The 18,243-nt window shown below is 39.7% G+C and overlaps 1 protein-coding gene across 1 annotated transcript in view; it reads left to right on the top strand.

Moving 5' to 3' along the window:
• tmem170b (transmembrane protein 170B) overlaps nt 1-4,777 on the top strand; it is a 10,959-nt gene extending 6,182 nt beyond the window's left edge. Inside the window, exons 3-4 of the mRNA XM_083523919.1 lie at nt 3,271-3,441; nt 3,603-4,777. Of these exons, the coding sequence (XP_083380045.1) occupies nt 3,271-3,441; nt 3,603-3,733 (302 nt within the window). The 3' untranslated portion in view covers nt 3,734-4,777. The remainder of the gene's footprint in view (nt 1-3,270; nt 3,442-3,602) is intronic.
• Nucleotides 4,778-18,243: the final 13,466 nt, after the last annotated feature.

Below are 18,243 nucleotides of genomic sequence, written 5' to 3'. Positions count from 1 at the left end.
TTAAACTAATAAATAAATAAATAATAATAATAATAATAATAATGTTTATTTTTTTATGGTAATTAAGTTACAACTCAAGTAAGTACAAGTCAGTTCAGTGTGTTTGTGTTTGTGCAAATGATGCGTTTAGAGAACATTTGCATGTTTGAGAGAGAATATTAGCAAAGGAAAATGTACGTTGAGACGGAAAAGCTGTTTAAAGACGTAAACATGTCATTTGTAAAATAGTGAGTGGACAGTACATCTTATAATGATCAAAATGACTTTATTTCTTATTTTTTATTATTTTTTTAATATAAGGCAGGAAATGGTTAATTCGCCCATAACCGCAGTCACGGCAAAACTAACTATTAAACCATAAAAATAGTTGATGTTTGAAGTGTAAATCATTTATAAATGTCTTATATATCTTACCTTGTATGTTTATAAATATCTTACCTTGTAAAATCTCCACATCTTTTCCCCCCAATCTTCCATGTTGTTAAGTCAGCAATGCAGGAAGTATTGCAGGAATTATTACACTCTAGGAGTGTAACAAAAACTTTCTTTCGGCTTCTCTTGTTAGGGGTCGCCACAGCGGATCATCCTTATTCATGATCCGCATGTTCGATTTGGCACATGTTTTTACGCTGGATGTCCTTCCTAACACAACCCTCCCCATTTATCCGGGGCTTGGGACCGGCACTAAGAGTGCACTGGCTTGTGCAACCCTAATGGCTGAGTTTGGTTCCCTGATCGGGGAACGAACCCGGGCCGCAGCGGTGAGAGCGCCGCATCCTAACCACTAGACCACCAGGGACCACCAGGGTTTACATAGTAATTAATTCCTATCTTATATATGATGTTGTGCTTTAATGTAGCATAAATGGTATTATACAATATATTATAGAATATGTATTCTACATATGTATAGAAACATTAGATAGTAAGGTAAATGATATTTAATTATATATATCTGTATATGTCGCAAACAACCAATAAAACTGAAATATGTTTATTGTCTCTCTACTGCATGTCTCTCTGTTGCATGTCTCTCTGTTACATGCCTCTCTGTTACAGGTCTCTCTACTGCATGTCTCTCTGTTACATGCCTCTCTGTTACATGCCTCTCTGTTACAGGTCTCTCTATTGCATGTCTCTCTGTTACATGCCTCTCTGTTACAGGTCTTTCTACTGCATGTCTCTCTGTTACATGCCTCTCTGTTACAGGTCTCTCTACTGCATGTCTCTCTGTTACAGGTCTCTCTACTGCATGTCTCTCTGTTACATGACTCTCTGTTACATGCCTCTCTGTTACAGGGCTCTCTATTGCATGTCTCTCTGTTACATGCCTCTCTGTTACATGCCTCTCTGTTACATGCCTCTCTGTTACAGGTCTCTCTATTGCATGTCTCTCTGTTACATGCCTCTCTGTTACAGGTTTCTTTACTGCATGTCTCTCTGTTACATGCCTCTTTGTTACAGGTCTCTCTATTGCATGTCTCTCTATTGCATGTCTCTCTGCTGCATGTCTCTCTGTTGCATGTATATCTGTTGCAAGTCTCTCTGTTACATGTATCTCTGTTGCATGTCTCTCTGTGCTATGCTGTGACTCTGCTACACATCTTGGTTGCCAGATTGGTTCTATTAGAAACTTAGAAACTTTATTGTTATTTTAGTGTTACAATGAAATTAGTTTGGTAGCTCTCAGAGACCAGCAGCAATAGAATAATGTAAGAACAAACAAAATTTTACAAACAAAATATTTTACAATTAATGCACTTCAAGTCTTTATCACTTAAAACTAGAGCTAGATGGCTGTTGGAAATGTTGTGAGAGGAGAAACCTTTTTTTTACACATGATTATAAATATCCAGACAGAGCAGGGAACCGCCCGGTGTGGCAACACTGTGAAGAATCCCTAGTAATTACTGCCAACCTTCTCACGGATCTTCTGCTCTTCACTCAAAAACACACACTTTTCTGTGTGACCTTTCGTGATTAACTCCTAAGACCCTCCATAGATAGTGATAGCCAAATAGCTTTCCAGATGTGACTAGATTAACAGATTACAAAAGGTTCATAACCTTCATACAGTCTGCTATTTTCAGAACATGGGTACCGAATTCTTCCAGCTCCTTCACCAGTTCCTTTGTAGTTTCCACATAAAGGAATTGCCCTTGTGGGGGTCCACATTATTTGTTTATGAGGTCTCAATTGAGTTGTTTGGATGTTACCATGGTTTCAGCGTCGAAAAGTCTTTTGGTTTGAAAGGTAGTACAGCTTCAGGTGCTCTCAGTTAACTCCAAATGCTCATAATCAGAAGTTTTGAAAGGTAATTATGCCCATTTCTGGAATATTCCCAAAATTTCTTAATTTTGCTTGGTCTATTTTGGTTTGATTTAAACATCTATCTATAAAGACATGACCAGGAACTGCTTCATTCATCTCAAATGGAAGATTCCAGTCATATACACTAGATTGCCAAAAGTTTGCGGACACCTGGTCATAAATATGGTATGTGCATTTTGAGCAACGCATTCCACATTTAGTCCCAATTTGCTCTTATAATTCCCTCCACTTTACTGGGAAGATGTTGATCTTGGCGTGTGGTGTAGATATTTGTGTTCAACAGTCACAAGGGTGTTAGTAAAGTTGGGTACTGATGTAGTGAGAAGGTGAGGAGGTCTGGGGTGCAGTCAATACAATACAATACAGGATACAATTGAGTGCCTCCAGCTTTGAGGTAACAGTTTGGAAAAGAATCACATATGGCAGGAAATTCTTAACAAATCTATGATGTTTGTCCCCCTTTTACACCTTAAGAATGGAGAGATTGTGTCCTTCTTGCCCTTCTTTTAGAGCTCGGTTGTAAGTCAGTGATATGAGAGATGGGAACCCAAGGCGGTGCGGTGCCAGCGTGGCACTGAGGCTGGCATGGAATGATGCTAACACTGATGCTTTGTGTCACCTCTGTAGCCCTGTCTTTTTCTCTCTTCCATTGGAGACTGTCTATATTGCTCTCCTGACCTGTCCAGTGTGTGAAGTCTTCATTGTGTTGTAATGAAATGTATGGGGATGATGTGTATTACAGTTTTTCTGTTCACCAAAAAAACTGGATATATATATAATATTTTGGTGTGAGGAAAAGTCTGAGGTGACCTTAAATATAATAACCTCTGGGAAGCTTCTCCAGACTGAATGTTCTAATTATAAACAGATTAAACTCTGAAACAGCTTGAGATGTTCTACAGTGTTAATGGAATCTGAAAGTGTGTTTGTGTGTTGCAGAGATGTGGTACTGGGTGTTCCTGTGGTGTCTCTTCTCCTCACTGTTTGTACATGGAGCTGCAGGGCTGCTCATGTGTGTGATGCTGCAGAGGCACAAGCGAGGTCGCCTCATCACCCTGGTGCTCATCAGCACCGGATTCCTCGCCTCCATTATCGGAGGTGTCCTCACCAGTGAGTACTCGCACCTCGAACTTCCATTCTTTCTCTCTTCCACTTACTCCTTAGTAACTCCCACAAAATCTCTCCATGAGCCTGTAACTACAATTCAATTTAATAGCGGATCTTTTGTTTGTGTGGGATGTGTATGAGCACCGTTGTCCTGTGGGTCTCAGGTGCAGTGGTGGCCTGGGTATACCGCGTCGCAGGAAAGGACATGGCCCCCCTGGAGGCGCTGGTGTTCGGGTTGGGCCAGACCACTCTCACCCTTTTCATTTCCTTCTCCCGCATCCTGGCCACTCTCTGACCGGACACAGAGTTTTAGTGCCTGTCTCCTCCTCAGCAACGGGATGGAGGTAAATGGTTTCACTGCTTTATGGTTAGCAGTGCAGGCTACAGCAAATGCTAAGAAGGTTAGCATGGTAAAAAACTGCCGCGTAGGGGTACCAGCATTGCTGACTCACAAGGAAAGGAAATGGATCGCCGGGAAGCCACGGCGTTTCGTCTGTGGGTTCTCCATTGCTTTCCTGGGAAGTCCTGCATGAAGCCACCTGAGGAGCAGCATCCGCCAAACCACACTTGTGTCCTGTTTAGAGCAGGATGGTTTCACAGTGTTTACGCCAAGTATCGGAAAAATCGAAGGATGCTGTATCTTTTGGACTCACTCACGGCTCATCCAGACGACTTTACACACTCAACGGATGTTTTTTTTTTTTTTTTTTTACACAATGAAAGCCGTACTCAGCTCAACTAAAGATTGTTTTTAAGGGTTCTATTTTTTCCCTGGGAAGGTTCTGTATTAAAAAGTGCTGTTATTGCTGTTTTTTAAAATGTATTTATTTATTTATTTTTTCAGTTTTTGCGGTTTGTCCATGAGGTTCTGTTGCATGTATTAATATATGTATTTATTTATGAATTAATTTATTTATTGCCCTCATGCCTTAACCACACTGGGCTCCTAGGGATGGGGTGGAGGTGAATCAGGTGCACTGCTGCTCACGTGGTTCCTGTAGATCACTGTGTACCTTTTTTACATACGCAGATGGATGTGAAATTCATCTCTCACCTCCCTGAACATCATGTTTTCCTCACCATCTGAGAAGGAGAGAATTCCTCCGAGTGCTTCTTCCTTTTTTCTTTTCTTTTTTTTTTTCAGTCCAGCTTTAATGACCCTGAAATCTGCACTGCTGATGTTTGCCTTCCCAGTGTTCAGAGAACCTGAACCTGAAAACCTGTAAAAAATGTTTTGTTTTGGTTTAAAATAATCTTTAATGGAAAGAAAAGTTTCTGTCTGTTGGCTTGTTGCAGACGACTCCGGGTTTAGCCGCGAGACTCGTCTGACTCCTGAGATCTCATTAACATGTAGCATGTTGTTCATGCGTTAGGAGGAATTGTGATGTTTTTGGTGTGTGTTTATCAAAAACAGGAGCGAAAGGCAGATGTGTAATCGCTTGATATTTCAGAGTCGATCAAATGTTTAATTGTCCAGTGTTTCAAACACTACAGACACTTGCAGCTAGTGTTTTTAACAGCACTGACTGGATGCTCTTTTCTGCAGCACTTCCTGATATTTTATACTCTTCTATCCTCGAATTTACAGCTTAAAGAACACGTCAGATTTATTTCATTTGAAATGCAAACTGTTATTATGGGTTTTCAAGAAAATCTTAAAATGAGCCCCAGGTTCTTTCAGGATCCTTTTTTTTTCATGATCCAGTATTTTTTTTTAAGGATCCTTTTAGTTTTTTCTTCACAATACTGTATATTTTTACTATCAAATTTCTTTCAATATTCAGAATTTTTCATTATCCATTTTTTTACAGGAACCAGTATTTTTTTTATATTTAGTATTTTTTTGGGATCCAGTATTTTTTTAGGATCCAGTACTATTGCAGTACCCAGCATTTTTTTCAGGATCTAGAATTTTTCTGTATCAATAATTTTTCAGGATCCAGTATTTATTTATTTTATTTTTTTTGTCTCCAATATTCTACCAGTCTTAATTTTTTTTTAGCATTCAGTATTTTTTTTCATGATCCAGTATTTTTTTGTTCATAATTTTTTCAGTATCATGGCTCACTATCATGTGATCAAGATCTTTTTATTGTGAATGATCACAAGCAGGTTGATTACGTGTGTGAAAGCGCAACTACAACACACTTCACACCAATTGATCATTTTCTACGTTTTATAAATGAAGTCAGACCTGATCATCTCCAGTCACAAGATTTTCTTTAAAACCAGTATCTCTAACTGGTCCGCTTTATCTATTCAGGTCTGTAACCTTGACATCACTCTCTCACATTTTGCCTGTTCAGTTTTGCAGACTCAAGATGGACAAACGCATGTGGACATCTGAGCATAAGATTAATATAAGCTTCTTTTTGAACAACTTTTAATCTCTATTTACTGTTATAATGAGCTCCATTCTTCTGGGAAGATGTTCCACTAGATTTTATGGAGATTTATTCAGCCAAAGGATGTTACTGGTACTGGCCGGTCTAGTGGTTAGGATGCCGCACTCTCACCGCTGCGGCCCGGGTTTGATTCCCGGTCAGGGAACCAACCCCAGCCATAGTTGCACAAGCCAGTGCACTCTTAGTGCCGGTCCCAAGCCCGGATAAATGGGGAGGGTTGCGTTAGGAAGGGCATCCAGCATAAAAACATGTGCCAATTGAAATATGCGGATCATGAATACGGATGAATAGGGGACGCTGTGGCGACCCCTAACAAGAGAAGCCGAAAGAAAGTTTATTCAGCCAAAAGGATGTTACTGGTACTGGCACTGGTGTAGGTGTAGGTGAGAAGGTAAGGAGGTTCCTGGCGTGCAGTCAGCGTTCACATTCATAATGTTCAATAGGGTTGAAGCTCTGTTGCAGGAGATCTTCCACTTCAACCAATGGATCTTAATGGAGCTGGTTTTGTGCACTTCGTGTCATGCTTTGTACATGAGAGTAATGTTCTTCTCACAGATGTCAGTTTGGGCTTCCTTTAAAGCTGAATAAGAGTGAATTCCACATCCTGTGTGTGTGTGTGTGTGTGTGTGTGTGTGTGTGTGTGTGTGTGTGTGTGTGTGTGTGAGAGAGAGCGAGAGAGGTTATATGAATTTACAGTGTGTGCAGTGTATTTACACACCTGTTGTTCCTGAACTGATTGTTCTTTATGCTCTGAAACTCCTGCTAGAAAGCAGAAGGAATTCGGGAAAGTTGCTCCTCAGCCCAGTACAGATGAAATGTAGATAATGTACCATAAAGTTTTTTTTTAAATTTTATATATCAGCAGGCAGCTGGCATTTATAACAGGTTTATTTATTGTACACTGGATTTCCTGGACTAATGAGCTGCCATTTAAAATCAAAACTCAATAAAAAAAATAAAAAAAATTTCTAATAAAAACATGGTCCTGTGGTCATTTCCATATTATTATAATATTAATAATTATTATTTTTATTATTATTATTGAGGTAGAGATTTATTTCACTTTTGGTATTTCTTACATATAAATAAATATTTTTGGCGTAGTTGTTCAGCTGGATCAAAAACCCTGTACACGGAACTGACCTCCAGAGAAATGAGAACCTATTAGAACCTTCTAATTGGCCAATTATTATAATTAGGAGTTAACCGGGAGCATGCGAGGCCGTAAAGAGTGAGTGTACAGTTTAGTGCACATTTGACGATGTAACCACGGAAACATCCGGATAAATTTAAATCAACAAAAATGGTGGACCTCCGTGAGTCCTGCGTATCCGAATATACGAATCGGAGCAGCACAAAGGCACCTTACAGTTAAAATCGAATGAAATCGAATCATAATCATAATATATAAGTATAAAATTTTATTAGTGATAAAAATGTAAATATATATACGTGGATATGAAAGTTTTAACTGACCCCCATAACAACAACAAAGGAACTGATGAAGGATCTAAAGGCATCAGGTCTGGGAGGATGTTCACCTAATATAAAGTCCTAACTGGTGAGAACGAACATGAAGAACACCATCTCCAAATCTGAAGCGTGGGCAGGATATTCTATATCATATTCTATAAGGTAATTCCCTCTGTAGATCTGCCCACTTTGTCCTGGTCTGCCTTTGGATATTGTCCTCTTCGATTGGAGGTCACTCTGTGCAGCTGGAGATGTTTCACATCAACGCCCTGGGGTTCCATGAAATTCTGGAGTAAGAACGGGAGCTTTGAGGATGGATTTGGACTGTAGTTAATGTTAACAGTCTGCTACATTGACTCAGGACTACAGTTTGCTTCTGATCTCCATCACTGCACACCTCAACATCATTTATCTGTAATAAATGGACATTTGGTGCAACCCAGATGAGGATGGGTTCCCTCATGAGTCTGGTTCTCAGGGAGTTTTTCCTTCACCACAGTCTCCACCTGCTTGTTCATCAGGGACAAACTTACACTTATAAAGAACATCCTCATTTTTATCACCACATTATCTGTGTAAAGCTGCTCTGAGACAATGTTCATTGTTAAAAGCGCTATACAAATAAATCGCTTCATGAAGCAGGCCATTAATCACCTGATAAAATACATGAGCTGCTCACATGTATCCCTCACTAGTCACGCTGTAGATGCTCTCATTACAGTCAGTATGTGCAGGCGGCACAGTTATAAGACCGGGTTCTGATATATACGTCTCCTGAGACACGTATTTAGAGGCCCAGGCATGTGGCTCCATTGTCTTATTGCTTCCTGCTCCGGAAACCTGCATGACTGAAGTCACACCAGCAGACAACGTGACGCTCTTCGATGCGGAAACATAAAGAGAGATATCAGCCTCGGCGTGATCTGTCAATGAATGAGGTGGTTCCCAGGGGCGCCTTCCATCCTACTCAGCCTGTCACGGCGCTATCTTTAGGATCGCATTAGCAGGCCTTTAACTTTCCATTGTTTCGATTGAAATTTCACGGGCCTTTATTTGGAACAATGTCTGATCCTCGCCCTGTCTGTGACGCCGCCTGCTGAGGTGTTTTATTCCACTCAAATAATAATACACTTTATAAAGTCTATAAAAATACAAGTAGGTACAATCACATTTAATATGGAAATGATTTGAGGCTACATTAGGAATCTCTGGATGGACCTGTCCTGTGTTCTATGCCCTGTGTCTGGGCTGGTGGTGGCGGTGTAATGTTCTGAGGATGATGTTTTTTTTGTTTTTAACTAGCTCTAAATATTCAAAGTAAATGCAGAAGATACAGCCTAGAAACAAGTCAAGCGATAATTACACTTGGTAAGATTTCTTGAAATAAGAAAACATATCTAGGCTTTCGAAAAATAAGCATTAAAACAGTTATTCTGTCTATAACAGTCAATTTAGTCTAAAAACTTAAAACTAGCTTATTAGTTCATTTGTTAAACAATTTGCTTTTCTTTTTGTTTTTTGGTGTGAAAAGATCTTAAAACCAGAGCTACCTCTCTTAATTCCTCTTAATTTAACAATCGTCATCATTAGATTTTTACGTCTTAAAACGAGACGATGTATTTAAACTGAAAATGTGGTTGAATACCTGTTTCCACACCCCACACAACCCCTTACTTGTGATCTCACACTCACCTATCAGGCTAAAAAAAAAAAAAAAAAAAAGGAAAAGAAAAACACACTGCATTCACAACCCTATACCGTCGTTTAGGATTTTTTCTTTAAATTTTATGTATCATCTTGGGAATATCAATCAAGAATTATGTGAGCCTTCCCGTGGGCTCACCACCTGCAGGAGGGACCGTAAGGGACGGTGCTGTGTGGATTGGGCAGCAGTCCAAGGCGGGGCCTGCTTAGACCGCTGCCCCGCGACCCGAATTACGGATAAGCGGGAGAAAATGAATGAATGAATTATGTGAGCTTTTTCGCGAGAAGCCACCAGGGGGCAGGCTTGTACATTTAAAGAGAAAATCGAATCAGTGGGAATTCTACATTTTATTATTATTATTATTATTATTATTATTATTAATAATAATAATAATCAAATAGAAATAAAACAAAATGAATGACTACATTTACTATTTTCATCTCTACAGCAAAATTCACCAAATTAACCTTCTAATTTCTCTGTCGTGCCACCAGGGGGCAGACACACACATTGACCATGCTATAAAATGAGCATGCACGAAAGAATACAAGCAAAATCAAGAACCTCACAGACATTTTTCTCCACACCAGTAAGACTGGAATATACATTTATGTGGTTGCCATAGAGACCAGAGTCTTGTACCAGAGTCTCAGCACATGAAATTCTCTGGAGCCCCGAATTGATGAATGGATCGCTTTAGCATCTGTTTAAAGTCCGGCTTGAACCTACATTTAAATCAGATGAACTCTTTTGGGATTACAGCATTTTCTTTTAATCATCTGACCTCACCCTTTATTTGAGACACCAAAACTAATTGGACAGTTGGTTGCCCAGATGTTTCATGGTCATTTGTGTGGTGTTCCCCCATTATTTGACTATTCGAGTCAGCAGATTAAAGTACTCGAATAGTGTGGATTGCATGGTCTTGGTGATTTATCTCCATGTCAAGATCTCTATGCACGGTCTGATCTCACATTTGGTCACTGGGGGCAACCACAGGGGAAACCATGGACTCTCCTTTTTTTCTTACATTGCTAATTTAACATGCTCATGTGGATTTCTTCTTTAGAACATCAGGAGAATTCATCTGGTTTTGTCCACACTGGCCATTCTGGTGACCATCAAGACTGGACCACTGCAACACTCGCTCCTGGAAAGACCTCTGCAACTGATCCAGAATGTAGCTGCATGACTTGTTTTCAACCTTCATAAGTTCTCTCATATCCACTCCACTGCAATCGTAGCTCCACTGGCTAAGAGCTGCCTGCATCAGATTAAAAATTCGGATGGTCACCTACAAAACCAAAAATGGATTTTTCACGTTTAAAACATGCACATGCACTGCACCAACCTCCCTCCTTCTTCTAACACAGCTTTACTGGTTCAACCATTTTGCAACAGATTGTTGCTATTACCAATATTAACATTATTAATATAAACAAATATTGTGGACATCGACGTAAATAATATGATTGTATAAAAGAATGTAGAAGTTTAGTTCCTATATGTTTGTTCCTTATAATTATATCCTTATAATTATAAATGTATCCCGAGTCGGTGTTTACTTCATGGGATGGCATGAAGAAGAAAACCTTGAGAGGATCCAGACTCGTTCTCGTCACCAAAAAGCCCATTCGTTACAGTTCCATCATTGTTGAGGTGTACTGTTCAGTGGTGGACGCTTAAATGCAGAACTGTTCACGGTCCTGAACCATTATAGCAGACTGTTGATATGAATTCCAGTCCAAATCCATCCTCAAAGTTTTTGAGTTGCCCAGGATCTTCATGGATCTTTAAGCTGTAGATGTAAAACCATCATAAAGAATTATTTTCTGGCTTCATTCAACAGCTGACCAGATCATGAACATCATTGAGGGAAATACAAAGGCTTTACTACAAGATCTTCACCATCATTCCAGCTTAAAAACAGGAAGACCAGGTTACCAAAAACATCTTACATAAAATCCAGTACAGTTCTGAAAGATTCTTATATAGAGACATGAGCCAAAGGTGAACTTATTGCTGAATGGATAAAGAAAGGATCTGTTCATGATCTTATGTTTACGGTCGATTGTGTTGGATTTGTTGATGGTTTGAATGCTGAGCAAAGCAGCAGCAGGATTTTTATGTGTACAGGGAGTTCTCTCATGTTTATCTTATAGTGTACATTATAAATGTCTGCGAATAGAACGCCTATCTTTGCTTCATTTGTCTTGAAAATCATTTCTCATGCCAAGAATCTGAAAGTAAAGTCCTGTCACCACTACAATGGAGAACTTTAATCAGGCACTGGCAGATCTTGCTGTCTGGACCCTGTTTTCCTGCACAGCCCTGGTCTGATATTTAGACTGGCCAATCAAGTTTCACTAACACGTACTGTATTAGAGCCCTTCCTGAACCAATCTGACTCGAGACGCACAATATACAGCAATCTGTATGAACTTGTGGCATTCCAGGGAGTCGCTGCAGTTTTCCAATGACCTATAAAAATTATTTCGATGTTAGTATTGTTGGCTGGAACGAGCCACGGTTATATAAATATGATATTTCAGGACAATGGCAGTTTTTTTTGTCTCTGGAATGCTGGAGAGAAAAGTCGCGACATCATCTCCAGAAAATCTGTCGTTCGGCTCCAATTATTTGATTCATTTTTCTATAATCGTTTGGCGAAAAAAAAACAACCACAGCTAAAGATAGCATCGATGTGGTCCTGTTGCACTGGAGAAATAATTCAACCAGCATTTCCTCAAAGCCTTATTGTTGGCTGTATCGGGGGGATTAAAAAAAGTGCAACGCCGATGAGTCATCGTTATCCTTCAACCAAGTCTGAACACACACACACACACACACACACACACACACACACACACACACACACACACACACACACACACACAGAATGAAGCACATACAGTTTTCACAGTCAGGAGTTATTACATAAACTCAACCGTGGGTTGTGGGATACGTTGGTATGTTTAATTCATCGCTGTAGGATTCGGTTGAACAGCGATGTGTCACGAGCCCCAAACCCCCCCACACCCTGTGTTCTACCCCAGCTACCCTACATCACTGCCTCCTTTTTTCTGAATCGTGAGGAGAATTGCGTTCTCTTAGCATTATTGTACACAAGTTTAAATGAAGCAGACCTTCTCCAATTCATGAAGAGCACAAAGAAAAATAAGACAATACACGATCCTGTTAGCACGAGTCACCCAAAGGGGGAGCTAAAATGCTACTTACTGTAAAAACATTACAGCATTGCACCATCTTAACCTCTCACCCCTGTCACATTCAGCCCCATATGGAGATCTATTGGCTGTATAGATAAGGGAATAATTGCATTAAAAGAGCATTATAGAGCTGCACAGGACACAGTAGAGGATAAAATGTGCATAAACTAGACATGACTGTTTATTTTTATCATTTGCAAAGATTTTGAAGGAACTCAGCAGGTAAGTTGTTCCAAACATCTTAGAGAACTAAGCACAGATCTTCTGTGGATGTTGGATTCTTAAATCCTTTTAATTCTTGGATGATGTTGAGCGCTGGACTCTGTGGGGGCCAAACAATCACTTCCAGGACTCTTGCTTCTTCTCTACAATGAAGATGTAACGATTTAACGATGTAGGCTGGTATGATTTTAGGTCGTTCTCCTGTCGCAGAACAAATTCAGGGGCCAATCAGACTCCTCCCTGATGGTGGAGAAGTAGCTGCCTGGATTTCTCAGCATTGAGGACACCAGTAATCCTGACCAAATCTCCAAATTCATCTGCAACTCCAAACATGCATGAAACCTCCACCATGCTTCACTGTTGCCTGCAGAAACTCATTAATGTAATGCTCTCCAGCAGTTCAGCAAACATCCTGTCAAGACACTTTGGAAGATATGGCTTTTTGGCTACAAATCCTCCATGAAGATCACTTCTGGCCAGAGTTTAGAATGTGGACAGTAGATGGGTGTACCTGGGTTCCAGTGATTTCCTCCAGTTCTTTGCTGATTGCACTGCTGGACACTGCTGGACTGCAGATGTTGACGAGAAGTATATATGCTGTGTATTTTATCTTCTACACTAAGTCTCCTTGGCTGACCACCACAGTCAATGATCATCAACATCACCTGGTTCTTCGAGCATCTTTAAAAGAGCTTAAGGAGCTTGAGATCTTTGCTGATGCCTTGGAACTACCATGTGTCTTGTTGCTGTGCTCAGTCTTGCCATGGTGTAGGACCTGTGACATGAAACTCTCCCCCACAACCGCACCTTAGTAGTAGAGTTTGGTTGTTCCTCACCCAGTTTAAAGCTCCCACACAGCTGTTTCTGTTTACTTTAGGATGAAATTGATTATCATCAGCACCTGCTTGGTAGAATCGGTTCATCACACAACTGACTCTTACACAATTCTTGACTTTCTATACAAAATGTGTGAAAGGAAGAATTGAAAGCAAAAGGGTTTTTACACCAAATACTGATTCAATTTGGATTCTTTTTGTTGCTTAATTTTCTTTCTATTTTGTTAATTGCTAAAAAAAATAAACACTTTTTCTTTCATTCTTACTTTTCAACATTTTTCATTTTGTTGTTGAGTTCCAGCTATGCATGGGTAAGCACCCTTGAAAAGTGCTCCAAGGTCAAGGTCATGGGTGCTTGAGGTTTACTGATGCAGCAGAAGGTCCTTCTTGTCTTGTTCCACAAAAAATTTACTGGAGCAGGAACTGCTGTAAAAGTTAAAGCCTGCTCTGATAGAAAGGAGTCAGAACAGACGTATCTTTAAGCTTGTTTGTTATGGAGCTCCGTAATTGCAGAACCAAAGGTCCTATAATAGACATGTGAGCATCAATAGATCGTGGACTAATGTACCTTACCTGGGAAAGAGATGGCACCAGAATGGGACCCATGGGAAGAAGGTGATGCTCATTGTAAAGCTCTAGGTCAGTGGTCCCCAACCTCAATTGGTCCCGGGCCGCATAGAAAGAATACATAACTTGCATTATTTCCTTTTTATTTATTATCTGATTCCGAACGATGTTTTATTTTGGAAAATGACTGGATTCTCTCCGTCACATCTATCTATGACTCACTCTTGATGCATGTCATGATGCTTCCCTCGGTCACATGTCTTACCTACATCCTCTACCTTCTTACAGGGGCTGCTCCGACCGCTAACACATAATACATTACCGCTAAATTCAAACCCCCAAGCGAGCAAAATGACCAAAAAACAACACAGTGGATTCATGTTTATTAATACATTTAGAAAATACCAGTTTTTATGGTTGTATAATTTTATTTTGTTGTATTTATCCACCACACTTTAAAGGCCGGTCCGTGAAAATACAGTGGGGCAAAAAAATATTTAGTCAGCCATTAATTGTGGAAGTTCTTCCACTTAAAAAGATGAGAGAGGCCTGTAATTTTTTATCATAGATACACTTCAACTATGAGACACAAAATTAGAAAAAAAAAAACTCCAGAAAATCACATTGTCTGATTTTTTAAGAATTTATTTGGCAAATTATGGTGGAGAATAAGTAATAAGTTTGGTCAATAACAAAAGTTAATCTCAAAACTTTGTTATATACCCTTTGTTGGCAATGACAGAGATCAAATGTTTTCTGTAAGTTTTCACAAGGCTTTTACACACTATTGCTGGTAGTTTGGACCATTCCTCCATGCAGATTTCCTCTAGAGCAGTGATGTTTTGGGGCTGTCGCTGGACAACTTCCTCCAAAGATTTTCTATGGGGTTGAGATCTGGAGACTGGTTAGGCCACTCCAGGACCTTAAAATGCTTCTTACGAAGCCACTCCTTCGTTGCCTGGGCAGTGTGTTTGGGATCACTGTCATGCTGAAAGACCCAGCCACGTTTCATCTTCAATGCCCTTGCTGATGGAAGGAGGTTTTAGCTCAAAATCTCACGATACATGGACCCATTTATTCTTTCCTTTACACAGATCAGTCGTCCTGGTCCCAGAAAAACATCCCCAAAGCATGAAGTTTCCACCCCCATGCTTCACAGTAGGTATGGTGTTCTTTGGATGCAACTCAGCATTCTTTCTTCTACAAACACGACAAGTTGAGTTTTTACCAAAAAGTTTTATTTTGGTTTTATCTGACCATATGACCATCCTCTTCTGGATCATCCAAATGCTCTCTAGCAAACTTTAGACATGTACTGCCTTACGCAGGGGGACACGTCTGGGACTGCAGGATTTGTAGCATAGTGTGATACTGATGGTAACCTTTGTTACTTGGTCCCAGGTCTCTGCAGGTCATTCACTAGGTCCCCTCATGTGGTTATGGGATTTTGGATCACAGTTCTTGTGATCATTTTGACCCCACGGGGTGAGATCTTGCATGGAGCCTCAGTTCAAGGGAGATTATCAGTGGTCTTGTATGTCTTCCATTTTCTAATAATTGCTCCCACAGTTGATTTCTTCACACTAAGCTGCTTACCTAGTGCAGATTTAGTCTTCCCAGCCTGGTGCAGGTCTACAATTTCGTTTCTGGTGTCCTTTCACAGCTCTTTGGCCTTGGCCATTGTGGAGTTTGGAGTCTGACAGTTTGAGGTTGTGGACAGGTGTCTTTTATACTGATAACAAGTTTAAACAGGTGCCATTAATACAGGTAACAAGTGGAGGACAGAGGAGCCTCTTAAAAAAGAAGTTACAGGTCTGTGAGAGACAGAAATCTTGCTTTTTTGTAGGAGACCAAATACTTATTTTCCACCATAATTTGCAAATAAAATCTTAAAAAATCAGACAATGTGATTTTCTGGATTTTATTTTCTCATTTTGTCTCTCATAGTTGAAGTGTACCTATGATGAGAATTACAGGCCTCTCTCATCCTTTTAATTGGGAGAACTTGCACAATTGGGGGGGAGTGGTGGCTCCGGCGGTTAAGGCGCTGGGTTGCCGATCGGAAAGGTCTGGGGTTCAAGCCCCGGTATCGCCAAGCTGCCACTCTTGGGCCCTTGAGCAAGGCCCTTAACCCTCTATGCTCTGGGGGTCCCTTACGAGGGAAATATCAAGGTCCGTGACGTCGGAGTGACGTGGGGCCGCCTTCCTGTGGGCTCACCACCTGCAAGAGGGACCGTAAGGGACGGTGCTGTGAGGATTGGGCAGCAGTCGAAGGCGGGGGCCTGCTTAGACTGCTGCCCCCGCGACCCAAATTACGGATAAGCGGGAGAAAATGAATGAATGAATGAATGAATGAATGAACTTGCACAATTGTTGGCTGACTGAATACTTTTTTGCCCAACTGTATTGTCTGACGTTAAACCGGTCCGTGGCACAAAAAAGGTTGGGGACCACTGCTCTAGGTGATGGCCTGACTAAAATGTTACTCTTTCAGCAGAACAAGGTTCCAACATCCACATGGTTTTAGGAACATGACAAAAGGGTTTTAACTACAAATTTCACCGATCTCAATCCAGTCGATGGCTGCACAAAAAGTCAGATCCATGGAAGCTTCACCTGGAAGTCAGGATTCACCTCAGCCATGTTTCTTTATTTCTAATAACTATGGCACCAGGTTCAGAGGTAATGTGGCTTTAAGTCTACAGTGCCTGGATGAATGAACAGGTTTAGTAAGAAGAATAAAAAGTAAGTAATATAGTTACCTTACATTCAATTCTATTCCATTGCCCAAATATTTATACATCAAAATGATTTTTGCCATCCCAGTCCACTCAATTACATTTTATTTCTATTCCACTTTTAACAATGGACATGGTTACAAAATGGCTTTATCGGATTCTGCGTATAGATATAATTTTATCCATAATGAGCAAGCCAGAGGCAGCGGTGTCAAGGAGAAACTGACTGAGATGACGTGAAGAAGAAATCATGAGAGAAACCAGACTTGAAAGAGAACCCGTTCTCAACTGGGTGACACCGGATCTTGCAAATATGAATCATGACTCATCCACAGGGAAGTGGGTGTGAGGAAAACAGTATCCAAAGATCTAAGTTTAAGAGAACTCTCTATGACCATGAAGCATCCAGATCTGCATTTTATCTAAGAGATCAACTATTTAACAAAAAGCTTCACTAAACAAATATAAATGGAGCGTTCAGCACTGAGGGCTTTATACTAGAGAACATCCCCTGCTTTAGTCTTTACAGTTCAAGTTACCATCAAATAGCCTGCACCTTTTGATTGGAGTTGGCATGACAAACTCCACTCAGGAACTGCAGTATCAGATTATTTACTGCTTTATAATTCAATTACTAGCGCTATTTTTAAAATCAGGGTGAACTTTGATTTGAGGTGAATGTATTGTGGAGAACATAGACTGCTGCATTCTGGACTAACTAGAACATCCAGACTAGTAAGGCATTAAATTATCCAACCTAAAGATCGAGTTATTATAGTTTAAAAAATAGAACTGGTTTTTATTTTATTTTACATTTAGTTATTTTTACATTTCAGTTTGCTCTGGGGCATACATTTAGATTTAGTTTTTCATCTCAAAAATCACTATTTTTCATTTTTGATTTGATTTTAATATTGTTTAAGCTACTAATATCTGATTTATTGTAAAAGCCTTGATTCTTGTAAATGTGTAACTACAGTACATGGTATACACGGTGAATAAAAGTCACATGGTTCCTTATCAGGTTTTAGAATTACATACATACAGCCCATGAAAGACACATGACATTATTTATTTAACAACAATTCAAAAAGTCAAAAAGAATTCAAAGAAGGTGTACTTTCTGTTTCACATGACTGGACATTGTATACAAATCTTATGAAAGACACATTTGCTTCACTCTTAAATGCACTTTTAATTTCAGTAGATTCTTCATCTGTAATAAATGTACTTTTTTTTTGTCATACTCAAATAAACAAACAAACAAACACACAAACAAACAAAAAAATGGCTCTGTTATTTTCTACCTATTATTTTGGCAGTTAGTGTTTGGTGTCCTCACTGCACTCAGCACAATTGTGTTAATCTCTTAAATTGTGTAAATAATTTAATAAACGATGCTTGCTACACAATTAGTTCACTCGTTTTTGCCTGTGATCAAGAGTTAATAAATATGACCCAATTTAAATAAACAAATATGGCTTTATTTCTAAATGAGACTTGCATGTTACAACATCCAGATGCTAGCGGCTCTAATCTAATATATCAATACAATCTAATCTATCTAATAATCTAATACGCTACAGGTTGCAGTGAGGATGTACATTACTGTGCTACCACTTCTAATTT

The sequence above is a fragment of the Silurus aristotelis genome (assembly GCF_946808225.1).
Source record: "Silurus aristotelis genome assembly, chromosome: 21".
Classification (NCBI taxonomy): Eukaryota; Metazoa; Chordata; class Actinopteri; order Siluriformes; family Siluridae; genus Silurus; species Silurus aristotelis.
This window is presented reverse-complemented; position numbering and strand designations above follow the sequence as displayed.